The 24,626-nt window shown below is 32.4% G+C and overlaps 1 protein-coding gene across 1 annotated transcript in view; it reads right to left on the bottom strand.

The window, feature by feature from the left end:
- The window catches only part of LOC118184765 (uncharacterized), a 272,848-nt gene that overhangs the window by 31,244 nt on the left and 216,978 nt on the right, over positions 1-24,626 (bottom strand). Inside the window, exon 7 of the mRNA XM_035354483.2 lies at positions 5,475-5,620. Coding sequence (XP_035210374.1) covers positions 5,475-5,620 — 146 coding nt within the window. The remainder of the gene's footprint in view (positions 1-5,474; positions 5,621-24,626) is intronic.

The raw sequence follows: 24,626 nt of genomic DNA, 5'->3' as shown, positions 1-24,626 counted from the left end.
TCGCTGAACATCGGTAGTTCGACTTGAGTTCGATTACAACGGACTGGCTGCGTGGGCATTTTCATGGTTTTTCTTCATGTGAAGTGCGAACGGGCTGGCTGCATGGGCGTTTTCGTGGTTTTCCCCATGTGTAACGTGTATACGAGCCAGTTTCCCTTAGAAAGTCCTCCACGAAAGGCATCCCTCCCTTTAGGCAGATAGCCCTCGTGTGCTTTGCCATAACTGAATAATCCAAAAATCCAATCTACATGTGAAGTATGCCTGCGGGCCAATTTACCTTAGGAATTCTTCCAGGAAAGCATCCATTTTCTTAGACCTAGTGTGTGACCGACAAACAAAATCCGTAAAGAAGTTTTTTTTTTTTTTTTTTTTTTTTTTTTTTTTTTTTTTTTTTTATTTTATTTCTAAATGTGTTACAGTTAGCTCTTGATTAGTCGGAAAGAATTGTCTTCGAAAACGCCAAGAAATAAATAATGGTGTAGAGAAACAGAATTGTTAGAAGATAATGCCATAGTATTTGGAAATATTTTTTTTATCCATAAGAGTAATCGAGAATATACGAACTTTATACAATAAAAAGCAGATCGCAATAAAAAGCAAAATGCATAAAAAAGCAAAATGTTCTAATGGAGCCGAGTTAAAAAATTAATGACACTGTTCTTGTTTAGTACTAAATAATATTCTGTTAAAGCAGTTTATATCTTAAGTTTCTTCGTTTGTAATGATATTTATTCTTCATTTTTTGCAGCGTATTTTTTTGTTTTAAACACTGATTTAATTTAAGTAACCAAATGAGTGTAATCAGCTGATTAAACAGCTGATTGATCAGCTGATTAAAAATACGTGTAAATTGTTAACAGTGTTTTTAAAATTACAGTTCGAAGTGATCCTCCTTCCTGGTCTTGATTACATTACTAAAATTCAAACGATTAAAAAGATGTATAATACCATTTTTGTATAGTTAGCTTAACCCATCAAACTTTATTCTGACGAAGTGAAATGGGCAATCAGTATGAGATATAGGAAGCAGACGAAGGACGAGAATGACGAAAAAAATCTAAAAGCAGGCAGTGAAAAACTTTGCTATTAAACCTTTAATTTAACCTTTCCTTTAATGATAATAAAACCATTAATTTGCATTCCATATGCGGTTGCGCACAGCCAATTTTCAAAATGTTGCCAAAGTATAAGATCTTAACTTCTCTTTCAGATTCCATCAGTTATTTATTGATAAAACTGGGCAATTAAAAAGTAATAACGCATTCTTTAAAATATGCAGATCTTTTACTTTTCTAAAACTTCATCTAATTAACAAAATTTATGTTGAATTTTTGATAAACTCTTATTTCAGCTGTAGCTTATAATTCGAGGTTTTCAGATTTAAATTTGCTTTAAATTTTCTTTCAGTACGTGAGAAAATATATTCAAACTCTTAGCAGTAGCGATTTCTTCCCGTAGTTTGGTTAGTATAAATCTCATACTATCCTATAAATTTTGGACTTTTTTCGACTACATAACTACAACCTTAAATATAATTAAGCAAACCATATTTTGGGCAGTATTAACATTGAAAATAAATTGAGTATTCACTTTTTTCTCAAGAGTAAAAAAGGGGCTGATTAGAAAAAATGAATTTAAGTTTGTCAGATAAAAATACTTCTCTTGAATGCAATCATTCATGAAATATTATTTCCCCATTTTTTTAAATCTCAAACTGAAGGCGAGCTATATAATTTGATTTCCAATTGCTTATGCTAGAACTTACTCGGAAAGAAATAAATCTCGTATTTCTTTTAATGGGATTTTGCTTGAATTTAAACTATTCAAATAATTTAAATGCTACAGTGCGATGTACAAACACTGATATTGAAATTGAATACTTTTACGACGTACGTTACGTCCTTGTAAGCCGTTACTTTAAGAAGCTGTACTTTAAGTTTTGCTTTGTATTTTATTACAATAATTTCTTTCGTATGTATGTAAATAGCGGCATTAAATCGGCCATAAAGAATCCGTAGCGTAGTTTTGAGGTATCGCATTATTTTCTAAGGGCTATTTATTCAGAATTTTATAAAGGAAATAGAGTTCGTTCTGAATACTTATTTTCCAATGAATGACTCTTTAAACGAAAATAAATCCATAGGTACTTAAAAGGACAGAATTTCTATAAAAATTATGCTAACATATCGCATCTGTATAAATGAAAAACAAACAGTGTTTTTTCAATACAAAGAAGAAACCAAAGTTAAGAAGATTCAAACATGTACCAGCCTATATTTCTGTAGCCGAGTACGTTCTCTATCGCTTTAGAGATATCTGTTGTTAATGGCGCTAAAGACGTCAATTTTTGTAAAAATTATCAGTTATATATAATTTATATCAAACACAAATATTAAAAAAGGGGATATACAAGGAAATTCCGTACTAGTAATACGTGAGGGAGAATAGTCTGAAAGGGTTCAGATTTTAAAGATCGCCCAAAAGGGCTCTTTTAAAGCTGTCTTAATAATTTATCAGCAGAGATTACATGGATAAAGAGGGTCCAGGTAGAACAATGAAACATTTTGTAAGATATTATCTGAATATGAACTTAGTCTAACATTGGAACGTTACGTATTTCTGCTTATTTAAAAAGTGAAAATATGTGTAATGTAAAATATTACATTACACATATTTTCACTTTATATTGTTATTTTCACTTTCACACCTATAAAAATATTTAACATTTTTCATAGATACATCATGAATTAAATACATTTTTATTTAGATCAATCAGATTAAAAAGTAAAAGAATAATGTTCTTAGGAACTGCATCTATTGCTTTTAAATAGCATGTTGATTAGTAATAGACAGATTAAATATGAAGGAATGATATCTTACGTTTTTTCGAATGGCAAGAGAATAGAATAAATAATGAAACAATGAATCAAAATGAAACCAAGGAGGGTAGAATAAATGGAGTAAGCCTACTTTATATGTCTCGCGCAATGAAAATGAAGCCACAAAACGTCACGATTTGACATCAAGACTTACCATGGACGCCGCCACATGCCGATTTCCGGTTGGTTTTATTTACATCGTAATCGGTGTCGTCTACATGCTAGCTATTCCTCACTCATCGTTTATAAGACTACCGTTTTAATTTAATAATTAACATAAATGACTTTCTACTTAGTAGATAGAAAAATCCCAAGGACTGCAAATAACTGTTTTAAATTGAATAATATCTAGGTGCATGAAAACGTGTTACTGATAATTGTTAGACGAATGTATACATAGTAAAGCGTCGAAGACCAGTGGAAGTTTCAAAGGTATGCCTAAAGACACTTTTCTGAACCTGCAGATGCTGATATTTGCTCTAAAAGTAGGTGTAATTTTCTTTAACAATATATGTTTCGTAATCTTGTCCGTACGCTGTATAGTGGCCATGATAAATCGTGATGTCACGTTATTGATATTTCCTTGGCTTTATTTTTGTAGCATCATACTTACTCCATCTAGTCTAACGTAATATTATGAACCACCACATATTCAAAAGTTGAATTACCACTGAATCTTCAAACCACGGATGTGCAGCACTTGATAAGCAAATCTATAGCATAGCAAATGCTACGTGATTCAGAAAAACGTTTAATGAAACAGCTTGATAATTAAACATTTGTTTCCATTCAAACATGATTTATTCGGTTACAGAAGAAAACATATAGCGGACGCAAATGTCGCGGAAGAAACAACGCAAGGAGAAAACGACGTGGTACAAAACATCGTAGGAGAAAACATCGCACTTCTAAAACATCATGGTACAAAATATCGTGGTCGAAATATCGTCGTCAAAAATATCGTTGTAAAAATAAAGTACCTATAAATCATCACACGACGATAACATCGCACACATGCGTTTTCAGGTTTTGATAGTTGTAAATGCATTTTCGTATAAAGATCATAGAGCGCAAGAAGGAAAGAGGGATTCTTTTATTTCTATATTTCATATATTTCAACGAACTAATAAATTTTTGCTGAAAAAATAAGAAGAAAACTTCATTCAAAAATTGAAAATGAGTAGAAAATTAATGCAACTTAAAACGATTAACAGAATTTTAAATTTATATAGTTAATTAACAAAGGCCATTAATAAATTAGCTTTTTTTATAAGTTTGACTGCTAATTTTTCATGAAAAATACAATCTAAAAATGCTTGGAAAAAGAAGATAAATAACTGCATGAGGTTACCTCTGTAAAAATTGTTTAGTTAATGATCAAACTATTTTTTTTCACATTTGTTAATCTGATATTGTTTTAATGAAAATTACATATTGTTTTGTTTTCGTTTATTGTTAAAGTGTCGTTAACATTTTCATGTATGGCGTGCAATCAATTTTTTGGAGGTTGATTTGTTAGTTATGAAGAAAGTCAGTTACTTAATATGTCACTAAGCGATTTAAAAAACGCATGTACGCGATGTTATCGTCATGCGATGATTTGTAGGTACTTTATTTTTTACCACGATATTTTCGACCACGATGCTTTTAAACTGCGAAGTTTTTGAATCGCTTTATTTTCGACCACGATATTTTAGAACTGCGACATTTTCTCTTTGCGATGTTTTCTCCCACAATGTTTTGTGCCCTGACATTTTCGTCCACTATGTTTTCGGCTGTAACGCACGGACATCGCCCTCCTGCATTTTGGTTTAATGCTAAATCATTGCAAGAAGTGACGATGATGTCACGTGCAATAATGTTACAGAATAAACGCACCCTGAAGCAACAATAACAATAGCAAAATAAATATACAAATTAATAAGCTTCTAATCTATAACTTCAGGTTACAGCCTAATAATTTGATGGATAAGTATCGTTAAAGGTTTTTAAATTTAAAAATACTAAAAATTAATAAAAATTTATACATGTATTTTGGTTTACTTTTTTTAAATAAGAATAATATCTACCATTGGCTACTAATGAAACCAAATTTTGTCACTAAATAAAATTAAAACACGACTTAAAACGAATTTCAATTTTAAAAGCTCTAGAGTTGTTTCGATATTTCGTTTTGGAGCGTCAATTGTTTAAATCGAAGAATATCAGAATGTCAGAAAAGTGATATTACTGATGGAGCAAAATTAAAAAAAAAGTACTTATAGATAATTTTCAAAGGAATCAGACACTTTACCGTTATTATATAGTATTAAAAATACATTTAATTTATTACACTTCTGGTGTAAAATATCCCTTGCTACAAAATATTATTAAGACATTGATATAAAATAACTTTTAAAATGATTTACTTTCTTTTTTTTCCTTGCTTATGACTGAGCCAATTGCATAATACCGAATATAAAGAAAACATATTATTCATCTTTAACTGGCTGCAACGAGCTCTGATGTTCCTAACATTTATTTAACTAACTAATTCATAACAATAGCATTTTTTCGCGACTTTGCAACAAGAAAGAAGGAGACAGGAGATCTTACTGTTATCATCGGTAACCTCAAACCGCAGCAAGAGGGAGTCACCAACTTGCGCCGTGTACAAATCTCTTCCCAGTCGGTCCGTGACTTTCATCGTCACATTGGGCGCTCCGACATTGACTGAGTGACTGCTGTAGGTATCCACGTCACTAGAAAGGGGAAAAAAAAAGTTAGAAACTTCAGGAATATGTATAATGCTTACGAAATAACCTGAGGCTGTTACTAAAATAAATTTAATTTCGTGTATTAGTAACTATATTAAACCTAACTATATTAAACTAGGCAGATTAAGTTGCGTGCTGGGAATTGAAACATGGTCAAAACAGCTTGTTTACTAAAATTCCTGACAAAACTAATTGTTGTATTTTCTCTACAGATAGGAAAAACAGAAAATCTTTTCATCCTATTATAAATTTATGTAGTTCAAAGATCAAACAGGTTTCACATCCCAAGCAGCTAGGCCTAACTCTAGATGCAGAATTCAGATTTTCACATCACCTTAAAAAATCTCTAACAAAGCTTTAAAAATGATAGATATTCTAAAACGATTATGTGGTGAATCTTGCGGACCAAGGCCTCTTCTTAACACATATATTTCGCTTGTTAGGCCCTTTCTGAATATACTGCACCCATATGGGCATCAGCTTCATCTTGTGTAAAGGAAAAGGTTGAGGGTGTTCAATACAGGGCCTCTAAAATCATCCCTGTTTCATCCACAAACAACACTAAAGCAGGAACTGAATGTGGCCTGACCTCTTTAAAAATAGAAGTAAAATTAGTCACAATCAAATTGACAAATAAAATTTGAAGCTTTGCCGACTATCACATCTCCAATAAAACATTCAAAGCATGGAGGTCTTTCACTTTACAGCTGGACCATAAGATCAGGAGAGATATTTGCTCAGAGCATGAAGCTATTGATAATTAAAGGATCTCTACTTTCCATGCGGCCCTCTCACAGGCAATTATCAATTTAAATCTTTTACAACCTCGCATCAAAAAAGAATCAGCTGCACTGCTTAACGAGAAAGGCACCCGCACCATAAATGAGCTTACAGACTCATAACCTAACTATTGCCTATGTAGATGATTCCTCTAACTTCGACCTCAGTAAAGGAAGCGCTGGCATGTATTTTATACACCCAAACGGCAAGCATGAATCTCATAAAATTTCTGGTGGAGAAACAGCCTCAAATTATACCTACGGTCTGATAGGTATCGAGGCTGTTTTGGGATATTTTTCATTCTGAAGCAGTTCAGAATTCCATTGGCATCGTAATTTTCTCTGATTCTAAATCTGCGCTCCAGGCGATCCAGAGGGGCAACTTTCAACTTGCCGAGGACATTGTTGTGTTCATAAACACAATAGTAGCTGTCCTAAAAGCCTGATACCTACAGTAGATTCCAGCGCACGTCGATATTTCTGAGAATAAGTAAGTTGACTACCTCGCCAAAGAAGCTCGAAATGGTACTCAACTTTCTAACAGAGTAGCCCTTGCCGACGGCAGATGCTATAGCCAGCCGAAGATTTTGCCTCTGCCTAGATTGTCAGCTCCTGTATTTTTTGAGGATCGTCGACGTCGCTAGGGCTATTATAGATACTTTTGGCCCTGTTTGACGTTTATGCACTAACGTTTAGACAAGAAAACAATAGTTAGGTCTGTGTATGGTTTTAAGGAATATTGTGATTATTTGTATGTTATTTCGTTTCTGTTATTTCTATTCCTTCCATTAGTCTCGACAGAATATAAACTTAAATAGCAAGAGGAGACGTAATTTGGAAGTTTGAAAACGTAACTAACAACAATTTCTCTTTTGAATAACGCACCTCTGTAACCCAATTCGGTTTCGGAGCGTGCTTTTCTGGCATTTTGCTAATATTTATGTATAGAAGGCGTTAAAAGGCGTTAAAAGTTTGGACAAGAGGTGATAAAATATTTCGTATAGTTATCGTGTTCTGATTACAAATTCCGAGGAACACGATGCTACTAATAGCAAGAAAACTAAGAACTAATTTATTTTATAAAAATTCAAGGTACAAAAGCAGATGATAATTGAAGCTACTAGAGTAATAATTAAACACGAGTGACAATCTTTAGAATTTACTGTCATTGCCAATTTTGAAAAGACAATCTTTTATCTTTATAAAAATAAATAGTGTAACAACTCCAACACTGATATTTGAGCTTTTGGATATTCCGAAATTTTGCATGGAGCGATTATATCTTAACATCGTAATACAAATAAACATTTTGTTTAGATTTCAGCTTTCCTCTACGTTTATTAAAATCTATACTTTTAGTTTATGTAACACAGGAAGATTAAACAAACATATAATGTTAAGAGTAAGTTTTAACTTCACGAAGTCACCAGGCGTATTAATATGAGAGACTCAGTTCTGATAAAATGGAAAATCCCCACTATAAATGTTTAGAGATGCCTTGTCTATTTAGCCTGAGACACACAAGACAAAAAGAAGCTTTAGCACGTGCTTTGTTAAAAAGAAAACAAATTAATTCTTAACTACCCAGCATTGTTAATTGCAAATCACCAATTCAGTTTAGTTCTTCCAAAATCACTTAAAAAAAAAAAAAAAAAAAAAAAAAACCTTCTGAATTCTTAATTGGATTTCATTGACACTTTTCATATCTACAATAATTTCTCTATATTGGTCAATGACTCAAATACCAACCCTTTCTTCCCATCCATTCGCAAACAGATAATGTTTGATTAAATTTACCATACATAACTGGTAATACCTGCTTTCTTTCTTTTATTATCTTTTACTCTTCATTATAGAGGGCAACATGATTACCGTGCAGAAAGCTCTCGAAAATTCATCAATCTTTCTTTCTTTTTGTAGTATTTGTCTTTCATTTAGTTACAGCTCAAGAAAGCGATACTGTTGAACCGCTGAAAACGCTTCTTTTAAAATAAAATTTACACCAATCCAGATGTGTTTTCCTGCAAACAGACTGATTCCCAGAAATTTTAAATGTATATTGAATATTACATTTAATCAGCTATGTCAAAGCAAATACTCATTTGACCATATGAAAATTTACAAGGCGTACCTGCCATAGGAATGCTTCCACAGAAGGTTTTTGTAATGAAAATTTTCTCGTGTTATTTACGTGACATTTGGATAAGTGTTTCATTCCCAGGGAATAAATTTCAGATCGAACTACTAGTATGTCAAATTATAAAGTTTCACAGATTTAAAAAAAGTTTATAAAAGTACCTGTAGTAATACTGTAATCAGTCTAGAGCGTATATTTATCATTTCTACAGGTCTTTCGTAATTATTACGTAGAGGAACGTCTTCAAAATATCAAGAACAGTAGACATCATGAGTATTTACGATATTTACAATTTAAAACTTGCTTTCAAACTATGTTTCTGAAACTTATAAGGGATTATAATAGGTGTACATGCTTCTTCGTGATTAAAATAAAATACATAAAATGTCTTACTAAGTGTCTGTCCAGAAAACTGTACTCTGTATTTCAAATCTTGTAGAAGGCATAGTTTTTTTGTTTGTTTTGTTTATTTTCTGATTTTGAAAAACCTAATAATCTCATAAACCTGATGGAATGATATTTTCAAGTAAAACTGATTCAAGTAAACTGTGAGAATTAGTGACGTATTAAGTTGAATTTGCTTTCCAAGCGAAAGGAAGAACTAATAATTCCTCTTCAGCTGCGTAGCGTACTTTTAAAAAAAATGCAGAAAATCGACCAATCAATATTATATTTTGAACAAAACCAAGCGATTTTCGAAATTTCTCCCAAAATGAGAAATTATGTTAAAATTGCCATATTAATTTCATTGAAAAGATTTCTTTTCAGCTCTATCCGTTGGTGCAAATAATAAAATTTAAAACGTTAAACGAAGATAAGTAGGAAAAACCATTTTAACATTAAAAAAAATCTGAATGAAGTTTTCAACAGATCGCTTTTTACTGCATTGTATTGCCATCCACATAAAGTTTAGGTATATGAATTTTGAAATAGATAGCTCAACAGAAAGTAACATAAAAATCAATGACAAAATTTTGACGATAGCGACAAATACCATGAGTTAGGAATACCAAGAGAAACTCATTAGGGGTTTCTAATGCTGGAGAAGTGAAAAATGAGCAATGCCCTCGCCGGGATTCGAACCTGGATCCTTCGAATACTCGCCAAGTATGCTAACCGTTTCCCGACGAAGGCATACAGAAAGGAGGGAGAAAATACAAATGCTTATAAAAAGTTATAACCAATTTCAATAAACATTTAATTCCTGCCCATTTTGTATGAATATTTACAAGGAACATTATGATTGTTACTAAAAAATGATGTTTTTAACCTCTTATATAAGTACCTCCGAGAAAGACTATTAGTTTTATAACAGTGCATGTGCTTCATATTTGTCATTCTGACTAAATCTGTTCACGTAGTTCGAATAATAAAAGTATCAGATGAGATCTGAAAATTCAGTGCAAGCTGTGACTACTTAGAGGTATGGATCACCGTGATGAATTGGCAATCTTCCACATATACTGGGCTGATAGTTTTAAAATCCTCTTAAACCTTCACGAACTCATGTAAAAGGCTTTCAGACATTTTCAGAAAAAAATAAAATGTCTTACTTTAAAATATTGGACAAAGAAAATGCATTGCTGTGAAGATGTTGAAGAAAAGCTTATGGAATCGAATTGCGCACAAGCACTTTCCAATGGCAACGCCGACAGAAGATTTCATTTTTCATGTTGTTTTTCTTTACTTTAGAAATGGAATTCTTCTTTTTAGTAAAACGAATGAAAGTCAACAATAAAAGGAAGTCTTCAATGTTCAATCAATTACAACAAGGCTTAATTTACATATGGTCAAAATGGCGCATGTACCTCGTATTTCCATTTTCAGTAGTTCTACATAATCTTTCTTTGATATTAAAAGTAAGCAAAATTTTAAAGTTGTTTTAGTTAGTTTTAAATATATGCCGTGTGGGCTGTAAATTTTTGCCTTTTTTTTTTTTTGGAAAATGTATAAAATAATCTAATGTAAAATAAGTAAAAAAAAAAATGTGATTACCTCATTTAGCTTTTATTTAAAGAAATAGTTATATCCGGAAATATACTTTTTAAAAAAATATTGTCGAGATATTCGCCTTCATATCCTTGCTTACTGTTGCAACCGAGAGGTGGATTTTGCAAAATGCGCTGACACTTGGCGGCGGATTTGCGGCTATCATCACGAGTGATTGAGTGATGTTTTTGGCGCAAAAACCAAGGACTGCTATCATCACGAATATTTTCATTTGTGTTATTGTTTTCGGCTTATTCTGTATGCGTGACTTTTAGGTACCCGCCTGCGATATAAGCCTGCAAAAGATAAATTCGACTTGCTTAAAAGGAGATGTGATGTCATCCCTACGAGAAGCCAATATATTGAAGACTGTTTCTTTAACTCGTTAAGCTCCATATGTCACTCACCTATGACTGACATTATACTTTCTGTTTGGACCACCTCAGCCACTGGTGACTGACAGTACACTTTGCGTTCAGGCTGATTGTTGACTGATGATATACAATTAAAAAAATAATATTCTTTTATCAAATCTAAATTCTATCAAATTCTACGCAGATCTCCGGTCGCCGGCACATCGATGAAATCGGATATTGCCGGAAGCGGAAGGGAAGACAAAATAGTCTTGGCGCCTAACATGTTAATTACCTGTTTTGACATATTTGAGTATATGGTGCCATTCTGCTCCATCCAGGTACTCTAACCATAGTCTTCAAATTCTTGCAACTTTGGTACAATAATTCTTGTTTGTTGCTTAGGGGCTGTTTAAGTTATGCACTCTAAACAAAACACTGTTTTTAGCTGATTTTCCCCGAAATTAAGAAAAAAAAACGTATGATTAAAATGGCATATTTAAAAATAATCGAACTACATTTTCTAAAAAATTAAAATTTTATGAGATCCCAAAATGAAGCAGGATTATAGATCAGATTCATGTTTCTGCCAGCTGAGGTAGAGAAAAATGCAATTAAACCGGGAAGACTAAATGAAGTTTCCGTGATTTATTCCCCGGGTAATATATAAAAAAAGATCGGTTCCCTCAAACCCTAATACTTTTACAATAAGCATACACTCTTTTTTGGTTTCTATTAATCAAATAATTCAAATCCACATATCTGTCGGTGAATATCGTAAACATACATATTTATTTGATGTTACTACTACAAGCAGAAATTAAGGAGGATTATTCTAGATGGAATCTACTAGTAATTTTCTTATATGCAATTATCCCTTTGTATTACTTAATAACCCGCTATCCAAAATAACGAACCATTTCGGATATATACTGTACTTTTCAATCATGATCACGATTTCCACAAGTTGTGTAACTAAAATTATCAGGATCCATTACATTTCTAATTACGTAATTGAAATTACTTACCGCAATTACAATTAAAATTACACAGTAATTAGATATTTTAAAATTTTGTGATTTGTATATAATTTGTATAAACTTATTATAAAATTTGTGTATTACTACGTAATTTTAATGTGATTGCAATTACATTGTAACTGCAATTAAATTTCATAGTTATTATGTAATTAGATTATAAATTACTTTATAGTTATAACCCCTAGGTAATTGCACATAGATTTCGCAATTACAAATTTATTGCAGCTGCTTTGCAATTGAAAAAGCAATTACGAAATAGTTGCCTAATCTAATTACAGTTATAAGGGAATTGCAATTACATTGCAATTACAATGTAATCGTAATTGCAACTAGATTTTGCCCAACTCTGTTTAAAATTCATATACATACATAGACAGATATTTTAATAAGTTTAAACTTTTATATCATGCGTAATTATATTATTGTATAAAATTATACACAGAAAATTTTATATTTCAGGGGATTAGATACAAGGAATATGCTGGAACGGAAATGTAAACAAACCATGTCCTCATTAAATGGAAAAACTTCGAAATACTTTTTACTGCAACTTTGACTCTAGAATAAATTTTTACATGGAGTTTACTTCAAACTGCTTGTTGAAAATCAAATTATTATTCAAAAGTATGCAATAGATTCGATTTTTTGGTCTATTTGAAGGTACATAAGAATTGTAATGTAATCAGTATAGGCATCGTACAGCTGTATAACAATTACTATTTTCGTAAAAGCGGTTTCAATAAAAAGAGTGCTAGTCACTTATAAAGCGCTCTATGTCGATCAAAATTCACAGAACTGATGTGTTTCTACCCACCGCCTGCGCGCATCTCTTCCGAGCTGTTTTTTGAGAAAAACAGAATTATATTTGCAAACATTTTTAGCCCAATCTGTAAAATTAGAGGCAAGAAAAAACTTTTAAATTTTAGAGTTTAGTTTTTATGTTTGTTTTCAAAAATCGAAAACTGGATTATCTTGCCCTTTCATTGGTGACTGAAATTGTTCTGCAAATCTCGATTTGTAAACTATCATGATGGAGGTGTGTGCATATGGACTACTGAAAAGAACCGCTTGTTGGAGTCTGGCCTTGTGCATTGTTACAGCAACTCTTCTTCGGAAGATTAAATAGGGGATGGATTTGGATACACTGGTATACATATCTGACCAGTAGCTCTAACTTATTAGACGCGTTAAAGTTTGGTGCTGTTCCATATCGTCAGGAACATCTTAGAGCTATCTACCAACAGAACTATACACAACTATACGTTTTGCATTTAATGTCTGATACTTGGCTATTGTTCTGCCTTGGCCAGAATGTTTGTGGGATCTAGTTTTCTTCGCTATATCATTCAGTATCACTAGATCTACTAAAGTGTTAATCCTTGCGACTTTTCACAAAAAACTGAAGATAAACACAACAAGGGAAGAGTGTTAAAAGATCCTTCTACAGAACACAATAGTTTAGAAACGGCGCAATAATTTACAGTGGACGTGCTGATAATCACCGACACTTACGGTGCGAAACTTAATTGATAATGTAATACTAATGTAAACAATGTAAATTCAAAGAATAGTCCAAGATTATACAATTCAGTTTAATCTAACAGGTTGACTCAGAGCCTACACCCGTAGGATAGTAATTCGGCGGCAAGAACGCGAAGCCGAAATTCAAGTTAACAGCTAGAAGAAATAACAACACGCGCCCACAATAGCAAAACCACGTTATAACAAAACTTTTCAGGTTAAATACTCTCGTTCACCTTATGTAATTTACCTCCCAGTGAGGAAAAGCGAGAGAAATAAGAGAAGATAGAAAAGAAAAACAAATTAAAATAACTATTACAAAAAATAAATAATACTCTACACGTTCACTAGATCTTTTTGTGATTTAAGGGTCCAAACTATGGTGCGACATATACTAGTACGAAAGAGACCATCACAGGCTAAAACAGATGAACTCTGGTAATGAATTATAGCTGCCCGGAGAGTAAGAACTGCTTCGTTATGTTTCAAGAGCTACTGTGGCATATTTATGCTATGATAAGTTTCCGGAACGTTATAGAAAGTTTGACAGAAATTTCAACAACTGTTTCCTCAACATAACTGAAATTTTAATGGTTTCATCTTTGCACTCCAACGAATCTGTAAAATAAATTTAGCCGTGTTAACTTTTGCCTTCGATTGCGATGCAGTTTCAATATTCAGCAATTCAGATTATTTGAGTGCTTTTATTTATAATAATCACGTTTCTACTCTAATTAAACGACAAGCGAGTAGAAAATATAGAGATAAAAAAGTAGTATTTTAATTGCAATCAGCTTTAGTTAAAAGTAAGTGAACGGTTGAAAATTTAAGATTTCTAGTTTGTGGTTTTAAGCTCACATTGAAAAACAGCGCATTTTTGAATTTCGACATATTTTTAGTGGAGACGGCATGCAAATTATTTCCCGAGGGCAGAGGGAATGGTTTGAACTTAGAACACTTTGCGCAGAACTAGACGCCGAAAAGAAAAATGATAACAAAGGGCATAAAATTTTTTAAAAAAAAGTGAAGTGAAAGGAAGGTAATTTTTTTAAAAGGCTAAAGGAACACATCATAGCCCAAACTGTCTAAGAACAAAATGTGCAAAAAAGTTGAAGCTGAAAAACAAGACGGTAGGTCATAGTTAGTCTGCTGCGCTTTTCAATGTAAACGCGCAGTCATGCGTAGTTAATGGCAGCTCTTTATGAAAGGTCAGCTCTTCTCGAAATAAGCAACATTATTCTTAGGAACCTATTACTCTGTCTCTAGCTTATGCAAACATTATGTGAGGAAATTTCTTTATATTGTTAGCATTTTTTGAACTTTACATACATTTTACATTTACTGACATTAGAAACGCCCTTTGCGGCTTCTTCTCAAAATTTAGATGTATTTATTATCTGCATGCTTTGGCAAATGTTACCGCTGCATGAAGCACTGCCCAGCTTAGTCACACCAGTGATTGTCAACACAAGGTCTTCGATGACCATAGGCCGTAAAGGTGACTAGTGTCTTTAAGTTTAATTTTGATGTTATGCACGTACTTAGCTCAGCTTTGCGGAAATGTTTGAGGGCTGTAACGCCAGCAAGCCTTTATCATTGACGCAATATTGCAAGACGTAACTACTGCACAGAGTTAATGGCTTCAATATTTTCCATGCAGCATCACAAATAGTCAATTATCGGAATGTTGCTATTTAGCAAAGTATAAAATGATTATTTTTCAAATTTAATCAAACTGTGAATGTACATAATAAACGAAACGAAATTTAAATTGAAAGTCACTACGATTTAATAGTATTTATAAAATATACGTTGTAATTTTAAGCATATTTAATTTATAATATTTGCGAATGTTATTTTTTATTTAATTTCGTAGTGCAGTTAAATTCCGAACTAACCGGTAGCGAACTCACTGGGCCATATCTAAAAAAAGTTCAAGTACGTTTATTGTGGAAAAAACAAAATAACACCGTGAAAAAACCATCAGCATGCCTATCAACAGCCAAACGGTAAAAGCTAGAGAACGCTGGTGATTCAGACCGGGATTCGAGTCGGCGAAATGGCAAGCTGCAAAGGCGTTTACGGGTTTTCCCCATGTGCAACGTGAATACGATCCAACTGCTCTTAAAAATTTCATTCCCTTTTTATTAGGTGCAGCACGTAATAAATTATAAAAGAATTACCATCGTAATACAAAATATATAAATGGAAAGTAAAATACGAGCGTTAATATGAGTCATAGCAGAAGACAGTTATTCCAATAGCAATAATTTATTCTTATAAGTATTCAGCTCACTTGTTGTCACTGATCACTTTACAGAACAGAATATTTAGTTGCGTGAAACATCGCACCCAATCCTTCCCCGGGGCACAAACGTACGAATAATCAAATCTCGTGAATTTTGTCAAAAAGAAGGATTTTGAAATTTTTACTTAAAACCCTCGTGGCACCGACAAGCAGACGTCCGTTTCAAAAAGCTCGACCAATCGATTTTCCACGTGGAGTGAGTTCTTGAGGAATTGAAAGCAGAAAATTGTTTGGCGAAAGATTTGTAAACGTGGTTATGTGCCTAATTTAAAATGCAGTATTTATTTTTGCAGATTTCTTTCAATTACGTTATTTGAGAAAGTAATTTAATATTCATTGAGAGAAATACAAAATTCGATGCTCGGCGGTAAATCAACTATTCTTCTACAACTTAGATCCTAACCACTGAAAATGTGTTTTTAATAATGAGGAAATTTTCACAATGTAAATGTTAGGAAAATTGTCAGTTATATATGATTCATAATTTGGCTTAACTTAAAAAAAAAAAAAAAGATTTTATTTATGCTAGGAAAGCTTTCTAAGTGACATTAATATATTCTGACAAAAATGCTAAGTGAATTAATTAGAATTATTTAAAGTTAGTCCCATTTGAATATGTTGATAGTACGAAAATTAGCTTCTAAATTAATCCTGAAAAGCCATGTGCAATAAAAGTCCTACAATCAGGCACGTTCAGGACTTTGGCAGTTTCGGATTATCAAATTATCATGCTTAATAATCTGACTACTCAAAATTCGCGAGGGAAAATTTACATAATACTTATGAATTTTGGAAAAACTGTTAAAATACGCTTTTGTGAAATAGTAGATCTAAGAATTATTGCTAGTTTTTGTTCCGATATTGCATTTTCCACTTTCTAGCAATTGCACTTTTCTGGAGACATTTCTTTAAATCTGAACTAAAATATAAAAAAATACATATTTCATAAACGTAGCATCTATTACTTCTCATGTGCTGCAGAGGTTAACCATTGGCTGTTTTGCTGTTCTAAAATTCAAATTATTATTCAAAGAAACACTCTGAAACGCTTTATGAGTGTTGGTAATTCGAAGATAAGTGCTTTCACATAAAAAACGTTTCTTACTTGCTTTCTACAACAGTTGGAGTTAAACTTGGTATAAAGTTACGCTCGTCACGAGTTTCTAACGAGCAGCAAGAGCGAAGATAGCATTGAATTAAACTTGCAGTTCCTTCACATTGCAACTATAATTTAATTAATTTAGTTTAAAGAACTTTGCATATGCCCATAAACTTCTGAATAACGCCTCCATCCATACCATTAATCAAGGGTATTTCTGCAATATACAGTCAATATATTGTAGATGCAATATATCTGCAATATACTGTATATGAATTATTTGCCAACGAATTTTGGAGCTAGAGGTATAGCGTACATACATAGAGTACAAGAGTAAAGTCTTAGATGGAAATCCTCAGGAGGTCTTAGAATTCTTTAGTTTTAAGAAGTACCAAAAGAGAAGTTCTTAAGAAACCCATTCTTTTCAGAATTATTTTTAATACTTATTATCAAAAATGGTTATAAAGCGAAACGGCTTAAATCTAAAACCGCTACAAGTTTTCAAATAATGGTGGTAAATGACATGTTTGTAACACATCAGGCAGAAGGTAAACTGAGAATATTCTTTCTAGATTACAGATGTGTAGAGTTATTAGCTAAAAATAAAACATTAGCATCACTATCTTGTCAGTTTTTGGTCTCGACGATTTTGTGCAATATTTTATCTTACCAAAAAACTGCACGTTTTCAATATATATATATACTATATATACATATACTATATATATACCCTCTTGCATTACTTGTCAATCACTGGAATGAACTAAACTTGTTTCTAATGTTTAGAATGAATTAAACTTGTTTTCAAAGTTTTAATGTCTAATTAATGCTGTAGACAAATGTGTTCTCGTGCTAAATAATATTATTCTACGGCTACATTGTCAGAACCTTTTCTTATAGCACAGGATTTCCTAAATTCTGGTTCCAATTAAAACATTAAAAACGAAAATTTTTAATTAATTTTGGAGTTATAACGAGGGAGAGCTGTATTGTTATCTTGGGAAATGTCAGTTGGCAGCTCAACTAAATTCTGACGATATTTTTGCAGCCTTGCCACAGTGTGGACTACGGCTATTCGTCAGAGTCCGGAATCATGCTGAAATAAAAATTCCACCGCTAATTAATGACATATTGAAGAGAACTGAGAGAGAAAGAATGTTCGATACTTTTTCCGGAAGAGACAGAGGAAATGCAGCCGAAACTTTTCGGTCCATTAATTATTCCAAAGAAAAACAAAATATTTTAATCCATCACGCAGCTTGAAAAGATTCAAGTTCCTTCTTTTATTAAATTAAATGGCGATAGAAGCAATTATTTAGTGGTTAATTTTCCAGCTATGCTGTAATAAAGAGAGTTCTTTCGTTAATTGCCCCCATCATTACCAGATATTTTAGGAGAAATATTTGACGAAAAAACTGAGCTTATAAGCCTTGTTAGCAATAATACATTAGAGTATATTGTAATTATTATTCTAATAGGTTACACTGTATCGTTTAAATTCCTTACCAGTTATCTTTAATACCTATGAAAGAGAAATATTTTTTGATTTCGCTATTGCTCACTAGATGGCGTTAAATTCACGTGCACTTTGGCTTCGCCTATTCATTTCCCTTTTTATTAGGATGTCCTTCTATTGTTAAATTGTTCTACAGAATAAAATTCTATGCACCATTGTCAATGCTCCGTGGTTTGTTGGAAATTCTGTTAATCACCCGGACATCGACATACCAAATATCCCTGATTACAATTTAATGTATTCTGTCAAGGTCATTGATATGTCCAATTCCATCTATCCTGAAATCCCTGAAATTACCAATTAAGATCCTACAACTGACTGTGCTGTGAAGAGACTATGAATGATATTTTATAATGTCAAATGGTAATTCTCCTCCTCTTATTGACACCTGATGGTTTTCTCGACTTTCTATTTAATTTTTATTTGTAAAGATAGTAAATTATTTTCTTTAATTTATGACTTTGTTTTTAAGTTCCCTTCAGTTAATATCTAATCTCACTCAGAGTTCATCTTTCCACAATGAGCAAACGGGTGGTGCGTCTTTCGCTTCACTTTTAATACGGTCTTCATTACTTCCGAATACACGAGTAAAAAAGCTTAATGAGCAATAGGCTAGTTGCATCTCCAAGATTCAAGACTGTTATATGAGGTAGCAAGATTTCGAAGACAGACATATTATTTTATTTCGTTTTAGATAGAAAACAAAATATTTCAAAGCACACAAGAAAAAAAAAAATATTTCAAAGCACATAGTAAAAAGAGAGTTTTAAAATCCATGCTGAAAGCTTTCTGTACATAATCCGTAATTATTTCGAAGATATAATCCAAGACCTATAAATCTAACATATCACCAAATAATCGATTTCAGGTATTTTTATTACCGCAAACAAGTTTTTCTTTGCTTCTCAGATTGATATGTTCCAATGATTTAAGATATTACGTTTCTTTCCCCCTTCCATACACGCAAGAAAGAAAATTCAGAAGGAAAACTATTGATTAAGTAAATTCTCTCGAAAATTTACACGTAGAGAGAAACAAAAAGAATTTTCATAAAGATTAACGTTTAATGAAATAGCGCAGCATTGTAATATTAAATTCATTAACGCTTTTGAATATGATTCAGCTTTATTGCTCATAAGAGAGAAGTTGATCGATATAAGATACCTGCACTGATTTATATTTTCATTTTTTGGATTATAATTTAAAAAAATACTGAAAACTAATTTTGGATGATTTACCTTTTCATTTTCAAAGGAAAGGAAAAACAAATGATGGAATTTGGCTAAAGAAAGGCATTTTATAATCTAGCATCTGATATTGGTGTGAAATTTCAATGTCGTTTCAAGGAAATTTTAGATGGTACTTTGCTCAAGCACAAAAAGGACAACTAATAATTCTTCAGAGCACAGAAACGTTCTTGGGTAAAATTTTCATAAATTAATGACACATTGAAAAGATATATCGAGAAAGAAAAGTTCGATATTTTTTTCTATTAGTAGCAGAAAGAGCAGTCGAAACTTTCATCCCATTAATTATTCTAAAGAACAGAATATTTTAATCCATCTTACAGAGGAAAGATTAGAAGTTCTTTCTTTTATTCTATTAAATGGCTGTAGAAGCAATTACTCATGTTAAACGGAATTTAAAGTGACGTGGATCAGAGAACTTTCACAGCAAAGCTGGGTTTTATAGGCTATGGTGGGCAAATCATTTTATTAATTATATTTCTGAAATCCCAAAAAATATAGCAATTATATGTTTAGGGATTACAATTCAGTTTTTAAACTTTCACTAAAGAGATAAAGTTAGATGTAATCAAAGTAAAACTATTATAAAAGTTTGTGTTGTATTATTTCTCTCCATGACATTACATTATCAGGGCATTTATCATCCACACGGCTTGGTAAATAATGCTTCTCAAAGGTAAGTTTGATGTTCCATGGGGTTTTCTATTATCTGTTAAATTATACTACTACATTCTTTAATTTACTGAGAGATTTAAATGAATGAAACCTGCTTCTTTAGAATTTATAATTTTATTTATCTAATACATATATAAAGGACGTAATTCATAACATATTTTATTAATAGATTTATAACATGTCTATGAATTTGTTTAAGTTTTAATGCAGTATGCACTAAAATTTTAAAGTATTATATAGCCCGGAGCCATCGTAAAGTACAAATGAGAACTGAGCTGTGAACAGAATCCTGATTTAAACTTCAGTTGACAGGCTATGCGGCGCAGAGGTAAAAAGCAGAGAACTAGATCCGGGTTCGATTCCTGAACCAATCCAATTTTTTTTCCACTTCGATAATTTAACGACATTATTTTAGAAAAGTTAATTTATTTTTTAGTGCTTACCAGCGACTACAGAGTACGCAACTTTACTTTGTTATTTTCTTCTCAGGTCAGGTTGTTATTAATGCCTCAGAATGACGAATCGATGGTTGTTTTCATTCATATTAATCTCCACATATAATAAAAGAAAGAGTCTGTGTATGTGCGTGTGTCTTTCGATTGTGCGGTGCGTAAGCTAATAGACCCAGAGCTACGAAATTTGGTACATAGGTGCATCTAGACAAGAGCCAGTGCACCTCGAAGCGATGTTTTCAGAATTTGAATAAGAATTTTTTTATTTTATCTTTTTTTTCATGAAATCACATCATTTGAATAGTTTCATTCTTTTAGAAATGTGGTTTTGGCAACAGTTTTTCATTTAATGCTTTATATACTGGATTGCTGACTGGTGAACATATGAGATAAAATATTTATTGCTTATTTCAGCGTTTTTAAGATACTGAAAAGTTAAGCATGATTTTTTTGCAACGGGAAGTTGGTTGATTTATTTATTAGGATAATTAATATTTGTATTAAGGGATGTTGCTTATTTTCTTTTGATTTTTGAACACGCAACACGCACATCGCAACCTTATTGTTCTGACGCGCATGTGTCTCGCACAACACAGCAGAAAGAATTTCCTTTCCCCCCTCTCTTTATTAGCTAATGGCAAAAACGTTTGTATATTTTGAATTATGTCACCCACAAAGCACAATTTTGATTGGTTATTGCTTTCTGATGATAGTTTCATTCTTTTAGAAATATAAGTTTTGGCAACTGTTTTCCCTTTATTGCTTTGGATACTGGACTGCTGACTGTTTTCTCTTGAAAATATAAGATTTATTCCTTATTTCATTGTAATGTTTATATTATGTTTTAATTATATATAATTTTAATTATGCAAAAAGTTTTGCATGATTTGTTTTAGGAAACAAAGTTCTTAACTTCCTTTATACCATTTGAGTTCTTAAGATTTTGTAACAGGAAGTTGGTTAATTTATTTATTAGGATAATTAATATTTGTATTAAGGGATATTGCTTATTTCATTGTAATTTTTTTAATATGTGATAGGTTTTTATAGAATTATTTTTGATAAATTTGTTCTGCAGAGTAAAATTTTGTGCAGGTTTTAAATTCAATGTTTGGTGTTCCCTTTAGGCATATTTATGGTACAATTAAAAGCCAGATGAAGGCTGGCCGCGTAGCGGATACTTATAGGAATAAAACTGCGAAAGCTGCTTTGTTTCAAAAGTCAGTTACTAGGCAAAGAATGGAGCAGATTTCAGTCGAAATGTACGTTTATTTATCGATATGATGGAAGTCACCCATTAGACAGCAAATATGTCACGTACTTTCTTTCATTGTCTTGATACTTCAAAAATATCTTTCAGTAAAATTGTTTAATGCAGAGAAACTGCTTATCTGGAAAACTTATTATGCCGCTCAGCAGCTTTGTTGCCTCATGTTGGGACTTTAGGGAAATAGCATTTGTGTGTTTTGTTATGCTCATTTAAATAAGCAAACTTTTAGCTGCTTTTATTGGAGAATTAAAAGGCATACGAGGCATCAAAATTTCTAACATTCATCACTACTTTCTGCCTTTTCCCCATTTTCATTCATGAGTTGTTAAAAAAGAACTAATCGTGGACATAATATAATATATCAGCCAGACTAAACCGAGCTTATTAACATATGCTCTGCTAGCCACAGTTTGGCTCTACAAAGATTGTAATCCTGCCCTCTTACTGCCATTCTGAATTTATGAAAATTCGATGTTAAAAAATTATTTAAGAACAACCGATATTTTAGAAATATAAGTGTTAATGTAAACAAATAATTTTAACCACAACTATAAATATTTTTTTTGCACATTAAATCCAATAAATCATTAGAAAAGGAGCCGTATAAGAACTTTCTATTGGTAATGGATCTTATACATTACAGCTTTACATTAATACTGGTAACATTTTGTTATAACCCCGTCCTGATGTTTTCGTTTCATTAAGAAAAATAAGGTCACAACATATTGTGGAAATTTATAACAGTATCTAATATTAGGGTTTATTTCTAATGTTTTCGCTTTTACTATGTAATATAAAAGTATAACTTTATTTTGAATGAACCCTTAGGATTGCTTTTCATTAATCCCTAAATAACTTACCTATAATACAGCTTTAAGCGCTGTATTATAAGGTGTTTCTCCCGCCTTTCTGGTGTGATGGTCTGCATGCTGTGTGCGTATTCCAGAAGCCCATGGTTCGATTCCCGGGGAAAGAGTTGCAAATTTTTCATCTTTCATGCTTCCAAATTAATTAATGTCTCTACAGTGGCGCCCGAACTAAAAAAAAGGGTGTTGGATGATGATTCTCCTCACTTAGGATTTGGCGATTGGATCCCGTAAAAACCTCAGTCGCCCTTTAAAAGGGGGAGTATATAAGGTATTTCTACCACCTTCTTAACATGCCTTCATGGTGTGGTGGTTTGCACGCTGGGCGCGTATTACAAAGGTTCGTGGTTCGAATCCCGGCGAAGGCATTGCAAATTTTTCCAATTTACTTGTTCCTAATTACTTAATGTCTCTGAAAAATCATTTCAAAATGAATCTCTGTCATGTAATTTTTATACAGCGCTCGTGACTCGTATCCGTATACAACGGCAAGAAATCTGAGCCAACAAATAATGTTAATTTTGTAAGAAAAACAGAACCGTAATTTATAAAACAGACATAAAACAGAACCGTGATATACTTATTCTTCATCTGTCCTTCATATCGTAATTTACCCATTTCTTCGCTAACTTGCGTTTGCTGCTAACATCCTATCGGCAGTTTCGCTTTGTTACTTCAGATACATAATTATCAATTTAAAAAATGTGTAAATTTAATTATTTAAAAACCGATGCGCATAATGCCTCAATTTAGCTGTGTATATCAAGAATATTATGTTAAGACTAAATAAGTGTTCTGTGAACTAGATTTTCTGATTATTTGGTCTTTCACAAAAAGTCGTCAACTCATTAGCGACCTTATAAATTGGCAAAAACATTTATTTGGCTACTTTTACGGCTTATAGATTTTATTCTGTTAATAAATAGTAAATAAATGCATTTTGTAAGAAATAAGAACATTTATGAGATAATGCAAAATACTGTGTGTTTACATTTTTAGATGTCTGTCCAGCAAAATGACGAGAGGATGTAATATAAATCCACGAGCACTCAAACACATATATAGTATCGAAATCCGTAAGTTCACTGCTGACGGGTGTACATTCAGAAATACTCTCAAAACAAGGCAATTTCACCATATGTTGAACCCAGGGATGAGAATAATTAGAAAGTATCAATTTATGTAACATTTACGGCCTCATGAAGCATATTTGTCATTGCATATAATCTTTACTTAACCAGCGACAAGATTTGGCCCACGAGCAGAGTATATATTATTTAGTGGCGCTTCATGCCAAAAGTTTAGACAATCCTGGACTAGATGGAGCACATCACGGAGATTAAAGAACCTCCGTCTGCATTGATCGCAAGATTCTAGCTAGTTAATAATTAACAACACTCTCTTCCAAATATTATTGAGAAGTACTTATTGATTTTAAATAGCTCGCTTTCCTTAACACCGATAAGTTCGTTTCCTGCATTTGTGAAGGGAGGGGGAGGGGATCACCTTCAGTTCTCTCGGCATACATCTCTAAGGCTTTGGTTTTATTGATCAAGGATGGAACGATGATGGTATTTCAGGAAAGCAGATTTTTCAAGCTCTGCTTTTCGAAACTGTAAATAACCGAATATAAGGCTCGTTAGCCCTTGAAAAATTTGAAGTTCCTTCTTTGCAACATTGTTACATCAGATAGGATTTCTTGAAATATTGATAAAACTCAGAAGCGAGTACGTTGGAAC

Source organism: Stegodyphus dumicola, chromosome 4, assembly GCF_044657685.1.
Source record: "Stegodyphus dumicola isolate Sdum_Otavi_A_Nest chromosome 4, ASM4465768v1".
Lineage (NCBI taxonomy): Eukaryota > Metazoa > Arthropoda > Arachnida > Araneae > Eresidae > Stegodyphus > Stegodyphus dumicola.
Note: the sequence above shows the minus strand (reverse complement) of the source record. Positions and strands in the feature narration are given on the sequence as shown.